We start from the raw sequence: 23137 nt of genomic DNA, 5'->3' as shown, positions 1-23137 counted from the left end.
CATCCGCCTGGAGTTTGCTAAACGGCATTGGCACTTGGATTGGAACCGGTGCTATGGTCAGATGACATGAAAATAGAGCTCTTTGGCCATGCACACCAGTGGTGGGTTTGGCGTCGAAATTAGGATGCATAAGCAGGAAAGAACCACATACCTACTGTAAAATATGGTGGTGGATCTTTGATGTTATGGGGCTATTTTTCTTTCACTGGTCCTGGGGCCCTTGTTATGGTCAACGGCATCATTAACTTTACCCAGTACCAGGATATTTTAGCCAAAAACCTGGATGCCTCTTGCTTGATGACTCAAACTGAATTATTCCGCTGCTCTATGATCGCGAATCGTTCGTGGGCGTGGCTGGGCATTTGCCCAGAGCAATGTGGTTGGGTAGCCAGGCAAGGTTGCCTCTGCCAGGAGGCTGAAACTTGGCCGCAAGTGGATCTTCCAGCAAGCCAATAACCTCAAGCACGCATCAAAATCCACAAAGAAACGTTTAATTGACCACAAAATCAACATTATGCAATGTCTCCGGAGGGCAGTGCATAAGCGCAGATGAAAGATAATAAAGGATCTGGAAAGATTCTGTATAAAATCCCTCCCAATGTGTTCTCCAATCTCATAAAACATTCTAGAAATAGGCTCAATACTGTTATCCTTGCAAGGTGAGGTATTGAAAGGTATTTAAAACAGGGGTGCCAATCATTTTGACCCATATCTTTTTGAGAGGAAAAAATATTACTTTAAAAAAAAAAATCTCTTCATCTGAGAAATTGTATTAGTATAAAATGTAATTTGTATTATTTATTTTATAGTATTTTTTGCTAATCTTTATCAAGGGTGCCAACAATTTTGAAAATGATTGTATATGGGGCTTTTTTGTCGTTGTACTTTCACCCCTTTCCGTGATATACAATTTGTAGTTACAGTCTTGTCCCATCACTGCAACTCCCCTATGGACTCGGGAGAGGCGAAGGTCGAGAGCCATGCGTCCTCCGAAACACGACCCTGCCAAGCCGCACTGCTTCTTGACACACTGCTCGCTTAACCAGGAAGCCAGCCGCACCAATGTGTCGGAGGAAACACAGTCCAGCTGGCGACCAGCCTGCCACAAGGAGTCGCTAGAGCGTGTTGGGACAAGGAAGTCCCCCCTGCCAAACCCTCCCCTAACCCGGAAGACGCTGGGCCAATTGTGCACTGCCTCATGGGTCTCCCGGTCACGGCCATGACACAGACGGGGATCGAACCCGGGTCTGTAGAGACGCCACAAGCACTGCGATGCAGTGCCTTAAACCGCTGCGCCACTCGGGAGGCCGGGCTTATGGAACTTGTAGTCCTCCTTGCCATTACCAACGCAACGGTGGCTGGGCTGAAGCTCTCAACGGAATGCCTATAAAATTGTCACTATTAACAATATAACACTTGCACTAAAACAGAATGCCACAGATCAAAATAGCCATTGTTATATTTTATTAGTCTTTTTTTTTTACATAGATAATGAAAACAGAAATGAAGTCAGATGAAAATAGTCTTGCATAAACTTGGCAGTCAAAGTTTTGGGACTAATGCCTTGGCCTGGAACGTTGAATCAAGGCCTAAAATGGGTCCCACATCTTCTGTCAATTGAAACATGTAAACCATTCACTTACCATTAACTGAGACAGAGTGAATGGCCATTAGTGTTGAGAGCCCCTGTGGGAATGTACTGTAGAGCACTTGGTCCTGGGGGCCCCTCCCTGGGTGCACATTTAGCACTACACAGCTGATTCAAATAATCAAAGCTTGATGATGAGTTGGTTATTTGAATCAGCTGTGTAGTGCTAGGGCAAAAACCAAAACGTGCACCGAGGGGGGTGGGGTCACATTCTCATCGCATGAAAAATTACATAGATTGAAGGTCAGGACATACTATGAATGGGACTCAATACAAATGTTACTCATCTCATTGAGAAGGCTGACAGATGAGTTCTCCCTGTTTGTGTATATATATATATATTTTTTTTTACTATGCCATGGCCTTGCCAACATTTATTCTCGAAGTTTCTACGCTTTACATACTTCACTTCCTGAAAACACCTAAATGCAAATCCATACCATTATGGATTGAAGATGCCTTAATAAAAGCGATTCAGATAATACTCTGGGTTGGGGGCACAAACCCAAAATAAACCATCAGACAAGGGACACACTAGAAGGTTCACATCAGAATGCTACATGAATATACACACCAAACCAAAACAAGGCTTCAAACTATTGAGCATGAAGTGTCATCTCATACCTACTCCTTTGCAGCTGGCCAGGAGGATATTTGCTTTAAAGTTTCATTTGTAGTAGATTCATACATTTTAAATATTTTATTTTTCTTCAAACTTTGCAAACAAAGTTAGCAGTATTATCTCAAACATGAGATCTATTAAATCCAACATTATTTCCTGTGAGAGGAAGTCCCAGTCCCTGTCGACTGAGCAGAAATGCACCCAGATGGGAGGGAATAGAAAAACATGTCCATGAGAAGGAAAATAAGGGTGTGGTCGGGTCCTGTTTGGGTGCCACTCTGCACTGGAGCTTGCCTCCTTAATTAGACAGTAGATTGTGGTCCAGACAGGCCATTACAAAGCAAGAGGTTTTGCTGTATCCTGAGTGGGTAGTTTCAAAATGCAATAAGGACCAAAGACAGAAGAGTAGAATTATTCGTTGCTCCAAATGTCACATCTTGCTAGATAGGATTACAAACCAAGTGACATGGTAGAGGTGTTTAGCCCCCTCTACCTTTAAGCAGTTTGATAAAACCAGAAAGATGGAAAGCCTCTACTGAGGCCTCAGTACAGGTTCTTGGTGAGCTGCTCTGGCTGATAGGCACGATGTTTTGTGACACTTTGAAGAGGGACGATTCAAGAGACAAACAATTGTGCCTCGGGCAGAAGTCTCGAAGGGGCATCTGACTTAACGGCTGTCAAAGCAGGAATAACAACTCCACATCAATATGAAAAAAAATTACATCTACCTCTTACAGCAGACAAGACCACTGGTTATAATGGGGCATACAGTTTTTCGTACGTTTTTTAAATCCTCCTTGATCACTTGATGTCCATTTGAAGTTTGTGTTGTCAGTCTGACTGCCAGGTTAGGTTTATATAGAACCTGTACCTAAGACTGTGCCAACCTGTGGAACGCACTTCTGACACCATTTATGTAAGCCAATTTAGAACTTTTAGCGCCAAACCAACATAAAATCATTCTACAAACCAATCTACAGAAACCCATCGCAGGCAAAAACTCAGTTCCCAGAGAAAAACTAAATGACAGAAAGTTGACACTGCATTGAAGCAGGTGTCAGGTATTTTTGTAAAAAAAAAAAAAAAACATTTCCTGTGGCTTGTTTGAAATCTTGGTGGTGGCTTTCAGATGACTGAAAAGGTGACACCATGGAGGTCTAACACAGATCTGTGCCTGTTTGGTACCGGCTGATGCCGCTATATGGACCTGAAGAGGCACCAGTCCACTGCTCCCAATGAAAAATGCTATGGAAAACATGGCAATGGTTAAATGGGACAGGTCAAATGACAAATCCGGCTTTCTAGGTGTTTTCTAGTGAAACCAAACCAAATGTCCATGGACCATTTAGTCTGAATGGAGATATTAGGATCCCTATTACTCCCTACCAGCATTTTAGCATCATAGAAGAAAAACATATCTTGAAGGTTTAATCCACACCACCATAGCTGAATGATAATCATGAACATCAAACATTGATTCAGAGAGCATCGTTTTCATGCAGAAAAAACTGTGTTGCCATGCAGGCTTTAGCATTCAGTCAACATACAATTATTTGAAGACACTGCCCATAGACCATAATTAAATCTCTTGTTGTGCATCATATACATATATATATACATATATACATATATATATATATGCAGTTGCGGACAAATATATTGGCACCCTTGAATGATTCACTATTTCTTCTCAAATAAGTTGGAGAAAAAAACATGTACACACGTGCATTTGTTTGATTTACATCTGCACAGGATCAACAAAAAAACTGATCAAAACTGAAATTTAGATTTTTCCAAGTCAAAATATGGCCTGGACTACATTATCGAAAATCCTAATTAATTTGGATGGAGGCAAGTGATTCACATTTTGTCATAAGTTGCAGGTGCCTACAGGGTAAGAAATAGCCATCCAACCAGTTTTGAAAAGAATAAACATTACAATCTGATCGATTGTAAAGTGCAAAGGTGCCAATATATTTGACCACAACTGTACATATTTTGTACTAGGCATTAACTGAGTTTTTTTTATTTTTACTAATGCAATTCATTATGAATTCATAATGTAATTATGACTCAGTTCATAATTTTATTAAGTACTGTTCAGATTAAGGAAAGAACATCATAAGAGACAATGGGACTTTAGAAGTGGATAGTCTGAGGTATGTGTACCGATGTATGAATGAATAGAAGTTTGGTGATCTGATTAAGAGGATTGATGTGGTTGTACTGACTGTGAATATTGAGAATGGTCAATCTCAGATGTCACCTCTACTTCCTAATCCAGTCGGGCGTGGAAAACAAAGACAACAAAAAGGCAGAGGCTATGACAAATTGCTTTCAAACAAACTGTCCATTTCTACAAGCCAAACTCCCCCAACACCAACTAAGTGTACACTAGCATTGTTTACTTACATCAGTTGAAAATAATCATCAAAAGGCAGTCATTGGGGGAGGGGGGGGGAAGGAAAAAGAACAACCAATCAAAACAGACATTAGCTATCCCATGCCTTTGCATCATAAGTGCTTCCTGAAAATCAGGCCTTTCCCCTCCCCAACATCTCGCTTACGCCAAAAGCATCCTGCAAAAACAGAATGTGGGAAACAGAAAAATAAAAGGTAGTGTGGCGCCATCTGGTGGCTAAGGCTGGGAGCTGCCCTGGCTATCTGGGTCTGTGCCTGAGGAGCTGGTGTCAGAGTCTGAGTGGTCATCGTTGTCCTCCGGTGGGCACTTCTCCCGTATGCGCCTCTGGGTGGCACTCAGGCGTGCCAGTAGGCCCTGGTAGTCGAAGCGACCCCTCTTCTCCCCAAAAGGGTCCTGGAGGTGTGTAAGGAGAGAAAGAGTGTGTGTGGGATGATCTAATATTTCCACATCTCATATTTTCCACTGTTGTGGTACAGGTTTAAAGCATGTGGGAGCAGTGTATACTGTGTTTTTTATTTTTTATTTTGTATATGTGTACAAAGAGACCTTATTTATACATGTATAGATAGCATTTCTTCATATGTGTATTAGAGAACCTTCTGTAAATAAACAAATTATTTTGGCAATGAAGAGTCAGATGAACTTGTGAACAGTGGCGTGTTTTCATGGATGCCAAGGGAAGTCTGGCTTACCAAAAAACTGACCAAGAAAAAAAAATAATAATAAATATTTCCTCTCTGTTTCATAATTTTCCTTCAACTTGCAAGAGCCTGAATGTATCTCACCGGAGAACGCATCCAAGCGAGCAAAACAGTGCCCCTCTTTCTCTGATGCTGTCTGGTCCAAAAGAGTATTACATTGTTGTCGCCCATAGCCTTGAATGCATTTGGCCCCCCTTGATAAAAAAAAAAGGTATAAAATAACAGCCAATCAGCATTTAGATAAACTGAGCGAGCTCAACTGAGAATGGTCCTGGCGCAACTAAAAAAAAAGTGTCAAGGGAAGCCAGTTTGGATTTGGCCTCACTCCTATCAAATCACAGAGCGCATACGTCATTGACAGAAACAACTTGAATTGTTGCATCTGGTTGTGTTGTCGTCCTCCGGTGGCTATCTAGCTAACAAAAATTGGCCCTTTCCTAAATTAGCCATGGATGGAGATAGGGATTTGGACTTGTGGTTTTACTTAATTCTCCTTACTGGCCAATGATTATAACGGTGATTCTGATCCAACCATTCATTCATACATTGTTGTGCCCTGGGCCTGAGAGGATGGAAGTTCAACATGTAGAAGGCTAATGTTAACTAGCTAATGTTGCCCATGAAAGGAAGTTAGGCTAGCGAGCAAGCATTTTAGCCAGGTAGCCTAGGACAAAAATAAATAAAGGTGTGTACTGTATGACAGTGATAGGCCGTTTAGTCAACATGAGAGGAGGAGGGCATTGGTGTTTCTCTACAAGTAGGGCGAGTCAACATGTTTTTCTACTTGCACAAATAGAAATCAGAACCATGGACAACCACATATTTAGCTTACGTTGATTGGAATAAATTGTTTTTGGTCTCTTTTAGAATAAGCATGGGTGATTTAATGATGTTGAAATCTTGCTGGAATAATGGAGGCAAGCTTCTGTTTTCTTTGCGACTTGCGGTAACTCTCCGTGGTTCTAAATCAATAGTTGTTTAGTGGTCCGAAAATGTTGGAAACATTAACATGCTTGACCATGCTGTAGGTCATGTAACTGTTTGTTACACGCAATATGTTTTGTGAACTTCACCGGACAGAGGTTGCTCTCCGGTTTTGTGATGAAACAAAGGTGTGGTTGAATTTATTCTGCCACTGTCTTCTTATTGTCTCGGCCTTAGACCTATATATCATGGTCGCAAGGCATATGAACTAAGAGGTTATAGAGCAAACAACGCAATTATCACAACACATAGGTTGTAATATGGCTCCCCCCCTCTTGCTTCCCCAGTGATTTTACCCACGCATCACTCCTACTCATGGATATCATTATTATGTCTCTGCGTACAGTTTGAAGGAAGTTGCTAACTAGTGTTAGCGCAGTTGCTAACTAGCGTTAGCACAATGACAAGGCATCTACGCTAACAGCTAGCATGCTAGCTGTTACCATTGACATCCAGTCATTGTGCTAATGTTTGTCAGCATTAGCTCGCGAAACTACCTTCAACTTCCTTCATAAAAACATAAAAAAACATACAAATGGTATCCATAAGTTCATCTGACTCTGGGGAAGTAGATAAAGGGCTTAATTGCCAAAATCCTGAAGTATCCCTTTAAATGTTTGGGCATGTAAATCCCTCAGTCTTCCTCTAACCCAGGGTTTCCCAAACTCGGTCCTCAGGAACCCAAGGGGTGCACGTTTTGGTTTTTGCCCTAGCACTACACAGCTGATAAAAATAACCAACTAATCATCAAGCTTTGATAATTTAAATCAGCTGTGTATGCTAGGGCAAAAACCAAAACGTGCACCCATTGGCGTCCCGAGGACCGAGTTTGGGAAACGCTGCCTAACCCCAGGGCAGGTGCAGTGCATTAGTCATCAGGATGTGTGATGCATTATAACCTGTGTGTTCTGCTTCTCCAAGGTGCATAAAGAAACATGTGTACAGTATACACACACACACAAACAGACAGAGAATGAGGTCTCTGGCAATACCTGCATGTTCTGTCCCTGTTGGTGTAGTCTCTCTTTGCAGACCCCCTCGTAGAAGTCATAGTACTCCAGGAATGATTTCTCCATCACACTCCTGCAACACAGGAACATTCATGAGGTCAACCACAAAAACAAATGCTAAACAGCTACAAATGAAATGACTCACCATTGGAAGCTGTGTTCTAAATGTATTGTGGGTCAGTGGCTTTGAACATGTCTCTTGCAAACTATTAAGAAGATTCAACTATGTGCCTCATATAGAATAAGGATATTAGACTTTCAGGCATATACAGCGCCTTTAGAAAGTATTCACACCCCTTGACTTTTTCAACTTTTTTTTGTGTTACAAAGTGGGATTAAAATAGATTTAATTTTCATTTTTGACAACACAAAATACTCAAACTTTTTTAAATTTATTAATGGAAAATAAAACACTAATATATTTTGATTAGATAAGTATTCAACCCCGAGTCAACACGTTAGTCACCTTTGGCAGCGATTACAGCTGTGTCTTTCTGGGTAAGTCTCTAAGAGCTTTGAAAACCTGGATTGTACAATATTTCCCATTATTATTTTTTTAAATCTTCAAGCTCTGTCAAGTTAGATGTTGACCATTGCTAGACAGCCATTTTCAAGTCTTGCCATAGATTCAAGACAATTTAAGTCAAAACTGCAACTAGGCCACTCAGGAACATACAATGTCGTCTTGGTAAGTAATAACTAAACTGGTGTTTTAGGTATTATCCTGCTGAAAGGTGGATTTGTCTCCCAGTGTCTGTAGGAAAGAAGACTGAAATAGGGGTTTCCTTTAGGATTTTGCCTGTTCTTAGCTTTATCCTTTTATTTTTATGCTAAAAAACTCCCTAGTCCCTGCTGATGACAAGCATACCCATAACATGATGCAGCCACCACCATGCTTGAAAATATGGAGTGGTACTCAGTGATGTGTTGGATTTGCCCCAAACATAAAACTTTGTATTCAGGACAAAAAGTTCATTTTTCTTGCCACATTTTTTGCAGTATTACTTTAGTACCTTATTACAAACAGGATGCATGTTTTGGAATATTTTCTATTCTGTACAGGCTTCCTTCTTTTCACTCTGTCATTTAGGTTAGTATTGTGGAGTAACTACAATGTTGTTGATCCATCCTCAGTTGTTTTCTCCTATTACAACCATTTAAGTCTAACTGGTTTAAAAATCACCATTGGCCTCATGGTGAAATCCCTGAGCAGTTTCCTTCCTCTCCGTCAAACGAGTTAGGAAGAACGCCTGTATCTTTGTAGTGAATGGGAGTATCGACACACCATCCAAAGCGTAAATAATAACTTTACCATTGTTGGGTTCTAGCTTGAAATATACTAATTCATGTTACCACACTAGAACGTATTGATTACTTTACATGTATAAGGAATGTATATGTTGGGGTCAATGGAGGGTGAATAAGAACTAGGTGTATGGAAAGTAAGGGGAGTGCAGACAGTTTACATTCTGTCAAAACATGGTATTGTTAAATCTCATGGCTCCTAATGAGGGAGGCAAAAGGCAACAGTTTGGTTTCAGTCACTGATAAAGGACAGTCGTGGGTTAGGGAGGAGCAAGGAATTCTGCCCGAGGTCAGGTCAGATGAAGTGAGAAGGAACAGTCCTATCCTACACACATATACTTCCATGCCCACGAAGGTTCTAGCAGGAGGCAGGGCCATGACTACACGAGTGAGGAACCAATTAAGATCCTGACTTAGCAACAGAGATGTGTTGGCTTTCTAGATGTGCAAGGAATTGACTCCACCTAGGAGGAGGGTATAAATACACTGCTCAAAAAAATAAAGGGAACACTTAAACAACACATCCTAGATCTGAATGAATGAAATAATCTTATTAAATACTTTTTTCTTTACATAGTTGAATGTACTGACAACAAAATCACACAAAAATTATCAATGGAAATCAAATGTATCAACCCATGGAGGTCTGGATTTGGAGTCACCCTCAAAATTAAAGTGGAAAACCACACTACAGGCTGATCCAACTTTGATGTAATGTCCTTAAAACAAGTCAAAATGAGGCTCAGTAGTGTGTGTGGCCTCCACGTGCCTGTATGACCTCCCTACAACGCCCGGGCATGCTCCTGATGAGGTGCCGGATGGTCTCCTGAGGGATCTCCTCCCAGACCTGGACTAAAGCATCCGCCAACTCCTGGACAGTCTGTGGTGCAACGTGACGTTGGTGGATGGAGCGAGACATGATGTCCCAGATGTGCTCAATTGGATTCAGGTCTGGGGAACGGGCGGGCCAGTCCATAGCATCAATGCCTTCCTCTTGCAGGAACTGCTGACACACTCCAGCCACATGAGGTCTAGCATTGTCTTGCATTAGGAAGAACCCAGGGCCAACCGCACCAGCATATGGTCTCACAAGGGGTCTGAGGATCTCATCTCGGTACCTAATGGCAGTCAGGCTACCTCTGGCGAGCACATGGAGGGCTGTGCGGCCCCCCAAAGAAATGCCACCCCACACCATGACTGACCCACCGCCAAACTGGTCATGCTGGAGGATGTTGCAGGCAGCAGAACGTTCTTCACGGCGTCTCCAGACTCTGTCACGTCTGTCACATGTGCTCAGTGTGAACCTGCTTTCATCTGTGAAGAGCACAGGGCGCCAGTGGCGAATTTGCCAATCTTGGTGTTCTCTGGCAAATGCCAAACGTCCTGCACGGTGTTGGGCTGTAAGCACAACCCCCACCTGTGGACGTGGGGCCCTCATACCACCCTCATGGAGTCTGTTTCTGACCGTTTGAGCAGACACATGCACATTTGTGGCCTGCTGGAGGTCATTTTGCAGGGCTCTGGCAGTGCTCCTCCTGCTCCTCCTTGCACAAAGGCGGAGGTAGCGGTCCTGCTGCTGGGTTGTTGCCCTCCTACGGCCTCCTCCACGTCTCCTGATGTACTGGCCTGTCTCCTGGTAGCGCCTCCATGCTCTGGACCCTACGCTGACAGACACAGCAAACCTTCTTGCCACAGCTCGCATTGATGTGCCATCCTGGATGAGCTGCACTACCGGAGCCACTTGTGTGGGTTGTAGACTCTGTCTCATGCTACCACTAGAGTGAAAGCACCGAGAGCATTCAAAAGTGACCAAAACATCAGCCAGGAAGCATAGGAACTGAGAAGTGGTCTGTGGTCACCACCTGCAGAACCACTTCTTTATTGGGGGGTGTCTTGCTAATTGCCTATAATTTCCACCTGTTGTCTATTCCATTTGCACAACAGCATGTGAAATGTATTGTCAATCAGTGTTGCTTCCTAAGTGGACAGTTTGATTTCACAGAAGTGTGATTGACTTGGAGTTACATTGTGTTGTTTAAGTGTTCCCTTTATTTTTTTGAGCAGTGTATATGTGCTTGTGTAAACATGTCTGTCTGTGCAGCTGTATGACCCAGTGGGTGAATAAACTTGGTTTGAGCTTTTTCTAGTTGTCTGTGAGTTTTTACTCTGTTTGTTCAGAACCTAACACCATGCTCAAAGGGGTATTCAATGTCTGCTTTTATATTTTTACCCATCTACCAATAGGTGCTCTTCTTTGCGAGGCATTGGAAAACCTTTCTGGTGTTTGTCGTTTAATCTGTGCTTGAAATTCACTGCTTGACTGAGGGACCTTACAAATAATGGTTTGTGCGGGGTACAGAGATGGGGTAGTCATTTTAAAAATCATGTTAAACACCATTATTGCACACCGAGTTAGTCCATTCAACTTATTATCCAAGTTGTTAAGCAAATTCTTACTCCTGAAGTTATTTAGGCTTGCCATAACAAAGGGGTTGAATACTTATTGACTCAAGACATTTCTAACGGCATAATTCCACTTTGACACTATGGGGTATTGTGTGTAGATCAGTGACACAAAATCTAAATGTAATCCATTTTAAACTCAGGCTGTAACAACAAAATGTGGAGAAAGTCAAGGTGTGGGAATACTTTCTGAAGGCACTGTCGCTGGATCTAGACAATAGATGCCGTGGAACATTGCCTCATCAGTCCACTTTTGAGGTTTGAAAAGACTCAAACTTTTATTTTGGAGTGAACAATCAAGACTAACTCACCACAGGGCTTCTGGACAGGGCACCTTCCCATCCAGCATGTCACAGACAGCCACGCGCATTGTCTCATGGCGGATGCACTCATTGTAGTTCTTGCTGTCCCCCGGGTGTCTCTCCTGGCAAAGGGAGTGTCAGAGGGAGCAGGTGTAAGGGGGTCAATTCTCAAGACACAAAGTGACAAATTCCACACTGATATGGTCAGTCTGTAGCTGATGACAGAAATAAATGATTTTCACACACACGTTTACACAAACATCTGCAAATGGGGAAGAAATGGCAAACAGCGGACTAAATAGACACATAGAACAACGGCTGAAGACTTCTGTAAGTCAGACAACACAATCAGTCATATTTCATCACAATATCATATCCCAAAAACACAGTAGCTTTGTTGATCAAAATGGCTGCATTGCTTCAGTTAACCACATTTCCCATAAGGCAGTGGGATTGAACTACATTCTGGGGATTGTGGATTGGCTTTCCAGCTAAATTAGAGGCCAACTTGCCTCTTACCTGTTCAAAGCCTGGCTCATTGTGGTAGGGGTTCTCAGTCATCAGGGACTGGATGGAGATCAGAACTGAGGAGATGCTTTGGGCCGGGCTCCATGCTGGCCCTGTCCAAGTCCTACACAACAACCCAGAACAAAGAGGAAAGGTTAAAGCACAAAAGATTCAGGATCCCGCGCACCAAGCAAAATATAAAGTTTAAGTTGCATATGAGCTACGGTGCTTCACCCAAAAAAGTATTGAAGACTGAATAGCAGATCCATTTTATTCTTGGGAGTGCAAGCATTTGAACTCCCTGTAGGTTCTCGAGACTGACCAACACTACTATAAAGGTAACGAGAGGAAGTACTTCAAAGCTGCTTCAAGGAGCCATAGGTGCAAAATAGCCTTACGATACATGGGCACGTTATTGCAAGAAAAATAAAAAAAAGTATATTATTGAAACCGGGCAAATGATGGCATCGCATCCTCTGGGCCAAAGTCACCCACACATCGACAGCGAGACCTGGACCGAGTCTGGGAGGAAGTGCTGAAATGCAATGAATTATCTGTGTCTCTACATAGAGAGCTGCCATAAATAGCCATGTTCTGCCAAAGAATGACCGCTACCTGCATCTACCCCTTACAGTTGTGATCAGACCAGGTCAGGCATGAGTAATACTGACTGATTTGCAACTATAGGGCAGCACTGTCTGCTGTTTTTCATTCTCTGTGTTTAATTAAGTGGAATCATGATATTGATTGCAGGTCACATCACACAGTGTCCCAAGTATCTAATTTGTAAGAGCTGCTATTCTGGGCCTGGTTTAATAGGTAGACTTATTATTTTTATTTCACTTCACTTCACCTTTATTTAACCAGGTAAGCCAGTTGAGAACAAGTTCTCATTTACAACTGCGACCTGGCCAAGATATAGCAAAGCAGTGCGATAAAAACACAGAGTTACATATGGGGTAAAACAAAACATAAAGTCAAAAAATACAACAGAAATATATATACAGTGTGTGCAAATGTAGCAAGTTATGGAGGTAAGGCAATAAATAGGCCATAGTGCAAAATAATTACAATTAGTATTAACACTGGAAATGATAGATGTGCAAGAGATGATGACTGATGAATGCCTTGTCCCATTTCGACCCCTAGTCACCCCATACCCTAGTTAGAAAGGGAACTGGGCATAGATGTATGGGTTGCTCAGGTGCAGCAGGTTTCCCCTGAGCTGCAGGACCCTGGCTTACCCGAGGATGCTGAGGCATACTTTGCCGTTACGGTAAAAGTTGGGGTTGAAGCGCACAGTGTTTTGGCCGGTGGTGATGAGCTTGACCCGTGGAGGGTGGATGGGGTAGTCCGGGGGGCAGCGGAACAGAAAGAGGAAGAAGCCTCCCTCGTAGGGCGTGTCGAAGGGTCCTGTGATGAGGGCATGAATCTGAGGAGGAAAGACTAGAGTCAGGACTAATATATAGTGAGGGTGTTGATGCGTTGAATTTCTCCATAATTCTCATGGTTGCCATAATAATCCTCATAATAGTTGTGTGAAGACTAATTCCAAGATGGCTGTGGTTCCTCTTGCCACAGCAAAAGTTATTCAATGGCTGTATTTATTGTTTGTTTAGTAAGTCCAATTTCATTGATTTTTTTTGACCTAGTACAAACATTGAGTCTGTGGGTTATAATTTGGAAGACAAAACAAGGGTAAATTACCTGGTAAATACTTAAGTAAATTGGGGCCTGACTAAATTAATAATGTTCATTTTCTTTCAACTTGAGCCTGGGAAAGGGGTTGCTTAAACTTTAACTCTGCATCAGCATTTGAAGGACAGCCCCTGTCTTTCAAGTCCCAAATAGGATTGTTTCATACGCCAGTCAAATACTTCACATAGTCTGGCTAGCTCCATGTACAACAGTAAGGTCTAAGGCTCATATTTCATCATCATAGCCAAATGACAATGCCCATTCATGAAACCCACACTGCTGTCTGACTTGGTACAGTTGTACCAGAACAGACCCCCATGGACCTAGGGAGTGGTGGTGGAAGTCTGGGAGCTTTACCTTAGTCATGTCGTGAGGGTCAGGAACCACAAACATACCCGGGGGAGGCTCCTTATAGATGGACATGATATCCCTGAGGAGAGAGTAAGAAGACACAAACTTGAGAAAATATGCAAATACACAATGATAGCAGCCTGGTCCCAGATCTGTTTGTGCTCTTGCCAACTTGACATGATAGCACAAGCAGACTGGCACTTGGGGCAAATTTTTTAAAGAGACAGGTGGCACCTTTTATGTCAAATCAAATCAAATTTTATTGGCCACATGAGCCGAATACAACAGGTGCAGACATTACAGTGAAATGCTTACTTACAGCCCTTAACCAACAGTGCATTTATTTTTAATAAAAAATTAAAATAAAACAACAAAAAGTGTTGAGAAAAAAAAGCAGAAGTAAAATAAAATAACAGTAGGGAGGCTATATATACAGGGGGGTACCGGTGTAGAGTCAATGTGCGGGGGCACCGGCTAGTTGAAGTAATATGTACATGTGGGTAGAGTCAAAGAGACTATGCATAAATAATTAACAGAGTATCAGCAGCGTAAAAAGATGGGGTGGGGGGGCAGTGCAAATAGTCCGGGTAGCCATGATTAGCTGTTCAGGAGTCTTATGGCTTGGGGGTAGAAGCTGTTGAGAAGTCTTTTGGACCTAGACTTGGCACTCGGGTCCGCTTTGCCGTGCGGTAGCAGAGAGAACAGTCTATGACTAGGGTGGCTGGAGTCTGACAATTTTGAGGGCCTTCCTCTGACACCGCCTGGTATAGAGGTCCTGGATAGCAGGAAGCTTGGCCCCAGTGATGTACTGGGCCGTACGCACTACCCTCTGTAGTGCCTTGCGGTCGGAGGCCAAGCAGTTGCCATACCAGGCGGTGATGCAACCAGTCAGGATGCTCTCGATGGTGCAGCTGTAGAATTTTTTGAGGATCTGAGGACCCATGCCAAATCTTTTCAGTCTCCTGAGGGGGAATAGGCTTTGTCGTGCCCTCTTCATGACTGTCTTGGTGTGTTTGGACCATGATAGTTTGTTGGTGATGTGGACACCATGTCAACAATGTAACATTGACAATGTTGTGTTTATACGTTTCATAATATATGGTCAATATATTTCTTACAGAGTCACATCATAGTAAAGTAACGTTATGAAATCAGTAACTCTGACCAATTAATACTAACTATTGGCCTAACTAATAGCCTAAGTACCCATTTTCTTAGGGCACATTTTCCTACAGGATGTTTCACCCAAAAGGCTCAGACTTTTCTGTTTCCACCTACGCGGGCCAGCACCAGTGTCTCACTGGGTCATGGCTCCGATGGACCTGCTCTCACTTGGGACCAAAGCCAGGCCTCTTGTACTTTTCAGCTTGCATTTACATAACAATGGCTAACTGTTAACACCTTCTCACAAAGCAACTGTTTTGATTATGCAGAGGTTGTTGATTCTGCTCTTTTCAAATCCTCACTGTCAGCCCTAGCTCTCAAACTCACTGTCAGGCCTAGCTCCCTAGTTTTTAGCCATTACTAGCTTCGCCAAAGACTACCTCTTTTGAACTACAATCCTGACGCTGTGTTTTAACGTTTAGAAACGTCATTAATCATCAATTACGAAAGGGCGTTCGAACCATAAGGCCATTATCTTTCATCAGCGGGAAAGAATCCTTCAAATAAAAAATATATATATACACTTACTGTAGACGTTTTGCTCAGGTCCATATACCTATGGGTGCCTCCATCCGACGAAACTACACTTCTGCTACACTTCCCGAGTTATGCTTAGACACAGGTGTTCGGAGAATGCTATATAGCTAATTAAACAAGCGCTGTAACATTGAGATATGGCCGTGTGGGAACACTAACCCTATGAAGGTGTGTATCAATTTAACCTTTTGTTTTTGGAAATTATTTCCCCGATATGAAAGGTGCTTTTCAGCATTCCATATTCCATATGTTATAACAGGCAAGCCCATAAGGGTATATCTAGATACTCAAATGTTTACCTTTTGATTCGGAGAATGCATTGCTGGGACGTCTTCTCGTTGTCCCAGTCGGTACTTAGTGTTGGGTCCCAGGACGTTGCGTGAATCTGGGACAGGAGGCCCGCTCCGGTCACCCCCAAACCAATACCGCCTGGAAGAGCATTGGTGGCCGAGTAGGGGGGTACTGGAATGGCAGCGCCCACTACCGTGCTAAGAACACCTGCAACTCCAAACCCGCTTCCAGTCCCTACGGTTGATGTGGTTGTGGCTCCAGGGGCCATGACGGCTAGGCCAGTCTCCGCCGCCGCTGCAGGAGGTGGTGAGGCCGGGTTAGCTCCGCTCGTTGAGTGGCCCGGCAGAGAATTACCCAAACTCGGTAACAACGGAGCTCCATTTCCCTGACTACCGACACCTAACCCAATTTCACCATTAACACCCTCTCCTACGCTATCCGCCATTGTAAATTAGCACTTGTTCGGGTTATAGCTAGCTAGCTTGCTAGCTACAGTTATTGACACTTGTCGATACAGTAGTTTCTGGTTTGAGTCCGTCCTCACGCAGTCGGTAAACGAGGAAGACGAGCAAGGAGAGTCGAAGATGAGAAAAAGCGCTCCCTCGGCATTGTATGCCTTTCTTCTCGCCTCCAAAAGTAGCTAATCGTGTTTAGCTATGTCTTATAAAACTACAAACTGTCAGTCTAAAAGTTAATGCTACCCGCCACAAATTCTCAGTTTTACCTGTCTTCAACGCAGTTTGCGGTTTCAGCCTGTTTATCGCTTTGCTTTTTCTTCTGTTTTCCATAACCACTTCCTCTCCACAGAATATCGTTACTGCCACCTGGCGGCGATCATCGGAATTGTAGTTGGACTCAGTGCGTCCATGTTATGAGACTGTCAAATCAAATCAAATTTTATTTTATTTGTCAGGGACAGTAGCAACATACAGCAGTAGGCCTACAAAGTCAGTATTTCACCTTTTCTTTAGAACACCATACCTTGACGTGGATTATAACTTAAATGAGTTGGCTGTAAAAAAATAAAATAATATATAGATATGTTGACTAGTAATTTATGGAAGACTGCTTTAATTTAACTCAGGGTTCTAGAACACATTTAACTGTCTCCTACCAGAAAATCTTTAACAGTTCAATTCTTCCGTTCAGATAGTCACTTTTTCTATTAGTGATTGAAGTTGTATATTACCACCAGTATAGTGAATGCACATAGCAGTTTGACTTGGGAGCACTAGTGCAGGTCAAATAATACATTAAATTGCACATGGTTAAATATGTATCGTGGTTTCAAGTCCAGTGTGCTCAGACTATTGTTACATTTGTATTTGAGGTTCGTGCACCACGAGCAAAATCATTTGTATCATTTTACTTTGTCTGTAAAAACCATTAGCACATGAAAGTCTGAATAGGTTTAGACATTTCTTTCTTAATATGTGGCTGGGCTAAGCTGTAGAACAGCGTCTGCCATAGAAACAAACAGAGTATTGCTTTGTGTCTGTGGTTGCACCTTTAAAATGCAGAAAACCGCTCCTCTGTAGCCCAAACCGTTCAAAACTAAAGACCTACAGTCGTGGTCAAAAGTTTAGAGAATGACACAAGTATTGGTCTTCACAAAGTTCGCTGCTTCAGTGTTATGAGATATTTTTGTCAGATGTTACTATGGTATACTGAAGTATAATTACAAGCATTCCATAAGTGTCAAAGGCTTTTATTGACAATTACATTAAGTTTATGCAAAGAGTCAATATTTGCAGTGTTGACCCTTCCTTTTCAAGACCTCTGCAATCCGCCCTGGCATGCTGTCAATTAACTTCTGGGCCACATCCTGACTGATGGCAGCCCATTCTTGCATAATCGATGCTTGGAGTGTGTCAGAATTTGTGGGTTTTTGTTTGTCCACCCGCCTCTTGAGGATCGACCACAAGTTCTCAATGGGATTAAGGTCTGGGGAGTTTCCTGGCCATGGACCCAACATTTCGATGTTTTGTTCCTGAGCCACTTAGTTATCACTTTTGCCTTATGGCAAGGTGCTCCATCATGCTGGAAAAGGCATTGGTCGTCACCAAACTGTTCTTGGATGGTTGGGAGAAGTAGCTCTCGGAGGATGTGTTGGTACCATTCTTTATTCATGGCTGTGTTCTTAGGCAAAATTGTGAGTGAGCCCACTCCCTTGGCTGAGAAGCAACCCCACACATGAATGGTCTCAGGATGCTTTACTGTTGGCATGACACAGGACTGATGGTAGCGCTCACCTTGTCTTCTCCGGACAAGGTGTTTTCCGGATGCCCCAAACAATTGGAAAGGGGATTCATCAGAGAAAATGACTTTACCCCAGTCCTCCAGAGTCCAATCCCTGTACCTTTTTCAGAATATCAGTCTGTCCCTGATGTTTTTCCTGGAGAGAAGTGGCTTCTTTGCTGCCCTTCTTGACACCAGGCCAACCTCCAAAAGTCTTTGCCTCACTGTGCGTGCAGATGCACTCACATCTGCCTGCTGCCATTCCTGAGCAAGCTCTGCACTGGTGGTGCCCCGATCCCGCAGCTGAATCAACTTTAGGAGACGGTCCTGGCACTTGCTGGACTTTCTTGGGCGCCCTGACGCCTTCTTCACAACAATTGAACCTCTCTCCTTGAAGTTCTTGATGATCCGATAAATGGTTGATTTAGGTGCAATCTTACTAGCAGCAATATCCTTGCCTGTGAAGCACTTTTTGTGCAAAGCAATGATGACGGCACGCGTTTCCTTGCAGGTAACCATGGTTAACAGAGGAAGAACAATGATTTCAAGCACCACCCTCCTTTTAAAGCTTCCAGTCTGTTATTCTAACTCAATCAGCATGACAGAGTGATCTCCAGCCTTGTCCTCGTCAACACTCTCACCTGTGTTAATGAGAGAATCACTGACATGATGGCAGCTGGTCCTTTTGTGGCAGGGCTGAAATGCAGTGGAAATGTTTTTTGGGGATTAAGTTCATTTTCATGGCAAAGAGGGACTTTGCAATTAATTGCAATTCATCTGATCACTCTTCATGACATTCTGGAGTATATGCAAATTGCCATCATCAAAACTGAGGCAGCAGACTTTGTGAAAATTAGTATTTGTGTCATTCTCAAAACTTTTGACTACGACTGTACTTTACCTGAGAAAAAAATAAATAAAGAATCTCTCCCAGATTGGCGGGACACACTTAAACGGCTACACACAAATTAACCTTCATGAGTAAGGAACTATCAAAACTATGAAATATTTATAATAAACCCTATTTAATCTATCAAAAACGTTTGTCACAGAAAATAGTTCATTTGCAGTATGGATCAGATGAGATGGAGGTCATTACATTTACATTTACGTCATTTAGCAGACGCTCTTATCCAGAGCGACTTACAGTTAGTGAATACAATTTTTTTTTTTTATACTGGCCCCCCGTGGGAAACGAACCCACAACCCTGGCGTTGCAAACGCCATGCTCTATCAACTGAGCTACATCCCTGCCGGCCATTCCCTCCCCTACCCTGGACGACGCTGGGCCAATTGTGCGCCGCCCATGAGTCTCCCGGTCGCGGCCGGCTGCGACAGAGCCTGGATTCGAACCAGGATCTCTAGTGGCACAGTTAGCACTGCGATGCAGTGCCTTAGACCACTGCGCCACTCAGGAGTACCTCGGTACCTTGGTATTCATTACCAAGAAATACATTTATAGGGACATTTTTAGGTGTGTCACAGAATTTTACAGCCCATCAAAGTGTGCCACAGTTCAAAAAAAGTTGAGAACTACTGCCGTAGAGAATAAAACTACACCCCCCTCCATATTTATATATACAGTGAAGCTACAACTTTTATCTTGGCTCTATACTCCAGCATTCTGGATTTGAGCTAAAATGTTTTATATGAGGCGACAGTACAGAACTTCACCTTTCATTTGAGGTTATTTTCATACATATGTTTTACAGTTTAGGAATGAAAGCACTTTATGCATCTAGTACCCCCATTTGAAGGTGTCATTTAGTATTTGGACAAATTCACTTAATGTATTAAAGTAGTCAAACGTTTAGTATTTGGTCCCATATTCCTAGCACTCAATGACTACATCAAGCTTGTAACTACAAACTTGTTGGATGCATTTGTAGTTTAGGGGGGAGGGGGACTAGATAATAATATGCCATTTAGCAGACGCTTTTATCCAAAGCGACTTAGTCATGTGTGCATTCATTTTTACGTATGGGTGGTCCCGGGGATCAAACCCACTACCCTGGCGTTACAAGCGCCACGCTCTACCAATTGAGCTACAGAGGACCAGAGTGCTTTCAAGTCTAAACAGTAAAATAGATATGTATGAAAATATCCTTAAATAAAAAGGTGACATTCAGGATTGTTGCCGCATATGAAACATTTGATCTCAAATCCAAAATGCTGGAATATAGAGCCAAATTAAATATTTCAGCTTCACCGTCCAAATAAATGAGGGGAGTGTATAGCCAATTTAAAATGCTCAAAGATGTGGTTCATTCTAGTGACACTGGCCCACCCATAGTTGTCCAGAAATAACACCTAGGCACTGATGTCTGTGCTGAATTCATATTCTCCCCCCAAAGTGTGCCCATTGGCTCCCCCTCATGCATTCAAAAGCAATGGACAGGTCAGGTGTAGGAAATGTGGAAAGTACCTATAGCCTGTGGCTACACCAAGGGTGAATCTCAGAGGTCCTTTGATTCCTTGCGTCCCCTCATTCTATCCTCTTCCAACTCAAAATGTCTGAGGTAAGCATGGTCTACTACTAGACTGCGGGAAGTTAATCTCGCAAAGAATCTACTTAGGAAAACGGATAATTTCCCAACTCAGCTTTTGAATCAAGTCAAAAGTAATTGCGGCAAGCAAGCCTGTATATCAACATTTTGTGCAGACAAAAAATTGTATTACATTGAATATACACCAAATGTACAACGCATGCTCTTTCTATGACAGACTGACCAGATGAAAGCTACAATCCCTTATTGATGTCCTGTTAAATCCACTTTAGTGTAGATAAAGGCAGTGGCGGCTCCTGAAAAAATTCTCAGGGGGGGCAATTTTTCTGATGATTTAGGTGACCTACACACATTTAAAAAAAGATATGTCCAGCAACAACATGAAGACAGGGGCAGCATATAAGTCAATACCAGAAGCATTTATTGACTGATCTCAAAAGTGTTGGCTTACCAGGGTTGGTGGAGCCCTCAGTTTCATCTTTGCCTCGCAAAGCTAACTCAAACACTCCGCAAAACTTCACACACTGGATTAGCCGGCTGAGGATGTGGCGGTTCTTGCTAATGTCGTAGTAAATATATTTGTTATAGTGAATATGGAATATGATATGTTGAGTAAAATGTTGTGCTAAGATCTATTTAGGTCAGGAGCTGGTTATAAGTTCTGTTCCTATCCAATAACAATGGACAAAAAGGGTCCTATCTTGTCAGCCTTGTCAGTTTCAGTTCTCCAGTAAACTTGTGATTATCAACACTAACCTCATCGTTGTGGCGGCGGACAGCTAGCCTGTATCCCTCATCCAGTTGAGTGGGAATGTTCACTCTCCCCAAAGCAGACAATCTCAAACAGCTATCCATGTGGGTCTTTGACAGCTCATGTTTCTTAATCTTTCCTGAAAGATGGTGCATGTCCGTTACACACCAGTCGCTGTCCAAGCGGTGCTGTCTGCCGTGCCGCCTTCAGGGTGAAAGAGTAAGCAGGGGGTAGCAGAAGACTGCATTAGCTACATCGCAGCCTGCTAGCCAGGTTTTTCGTTCGTACCAATTTTTGGAAAATCCTCGGGTGTAGGACTTCCCCCCTTTAGTAGAAACCTGTTGAATTATTAAATTTGGTCTGGGAGGTCCTAATTGTTTCGTTGCCAATTTATCTTCATTTGTTCATCCGACAAAAAGTAACTTATTTCAAAGAGACAATCGAGTTGCACTGAACGCTATAGCCATTTTCACAGTAGTAGTGAATTGATTGATGAGGCTACCCGCTCTTTTTTTAGTTACGTTCATGGTTACGTTACGTATGACGAAAGCGCGTAAGTGCAAGCCCTCAGAAACCCATAGAGATTGTATTGAAAGCTCTGATATTTGAAAAAAATTGATTTTACATTAGAGGCTATGAGAGACTTCTGGGCGATTTTCAACCTGACTGAAATCGCCCCAAAAGGGGGGCATTTGAAGCACGACTTTAGCCTGATTGGACATTTAGTGGCACTGTGGCAGATCAGACGTCTAGATTACAACACTGATAACTACTGTTGCCGTGATATAATTGATTAGGAAAAAAATCCCTTCCTTTTCCCGTTTGGCAGTGCGTCGCCCATATCGCCCTATTGAACACACCGCCCCTGGATAAAGGGGAGGAGACAGGTTAAATAAAGACTTAAGCCTTGAGACATTGTTTGTGTGCACCATTGAGGGTGAATGGGCAAGCCAAAATATTTAAGTGCCTTTGAAGGGAGTATGGTAGGTGCCAGGCGCACCAGTTTGTGTGTGTCTGCAATGCTACTGGGTTTTTCCACGCTCAACAGTTTCCCATGGGTATCAAGAATGGTCCACCACACAAAAATCATCCAGCCAACTGTGGCAAGCAATAGTCAACATCGGCCAGCACCCTGACGAATTGAGGCCGTTCTAAGGGCAAAACTCATTATTAGGAAGGTGTTCCTAATGTTTTGTACACTGTATAAACTAGCAAAGGGATGGGCAACTTTAATTTGGGTGGGGGCCACAATAAAACAGAACTCATGAGGGGCCACAGTGGCTCTTAGGTCTGCGTACCCACATCCATACACCCGTTCCCCCCCACGAGCAAAACATTTTAGCAGCCCCCCTCGTGACAGCACAGACAGTTTCCAAAGGGTGGAAGAAAACGCTTGAAGTTTTTAATATGATAACTGATGATCAAATGGGCCTCACCCCGGTCGGTAATTCGAGCACGCTTACTACAAGTTTACATAGCTGGTCGCTAGACTAATTTACCAATCTTAAAATGCTTTGCTGACTGGCTAATTGAGTGACTGCTGATGCACAACTACATTTAGAAATTGCACCTTGTGTATTCTATTATTCTAACTCTCAACAGTAAGTTGAGACCCCGACTTCATTTCTAAGAAATT

The 23137-nt window shown here is 42.8% G+C and overlaps 1 protein-coding gene across 1 annotated transcript; it reads right to left on the bottom strand.

Annotated features, from left to right (window-relative positions):
• Positions 1 to 1449: 1449 nt before the first annotated feature.
• LOC121569462 (ubiquitin-conjugating enzyme E2 Z) lies at positions 1450 to 16785 on the bottom strand. Its single transcript, XM_041880439.2, has 7 exons — positions 16014 to 16785; positions 14020 to 14092; positions 13209 to 13396; positions 11977 to 12088; positions 11467 to 11579; positions 7370 to 7460; positions 1450 to 5085 (listed from the first exon to the last, which is right to left on the bottom strand). Exons 1-7 carry the CDS (start codon positions 16448 to 16450, stop codon positions 4909 to 4911), a joined length of 1191 nt encoding a protein of 396 aa, XP_041736373.1. The 5' UTR covers positions 16451 to 16785; the 3' UTR covers positions 1450 to 4908.
• Positions 16786 to 23137: the final 6352 nt, after the last annotated feature.

The sequence above is a fragment of the Coregonus clupeaformis genome, unplaced genomic scaffold (genome assembly GCF_020615455.1).
Source record: "Coregonus clupeaformis isolate EN_2021a unplaced genomic scaffold, ASM2061545v1 scaf1329, whole genome shotgun sequence".
Lineage (NCBI taxonomy): Eukaryota > Metazoa > Chordata > Actinopteri > Salmoniformes > Salmonidae > Coregonus > Coregonus clupeaformis.
Note: the sequence above shows the minus strand (reverse complement) of the source record. Positions and strands in the feature narration are given on the sequence as shown.

Excerpts from the sequence above, each read along its gene's own strand:
- LOC121569462 (XM_041880439.2), bottom strand. The coding sequence starts at position 16,450 with ATGGCGGATAGCGTAGGAGAGGGTGTTAATGGTGAAATTGGGTTAGGT. Across the intron at positions 12,089-13,208 it reads GTATGCCTCAGCATCCTCGG|GACTTGGACAGGGCCAGCAT; the intron begins GTAAGCCAGGGT and ends GTTGTTGTGTAG. Across the intron at positions 5,086-7,369 it reads AACAGGGACAGAACATGCAG|GACCCTTTTGGGGAGAAGAG; the intron begins GTATTGCCAGAG and ends ACACACCTCCAG.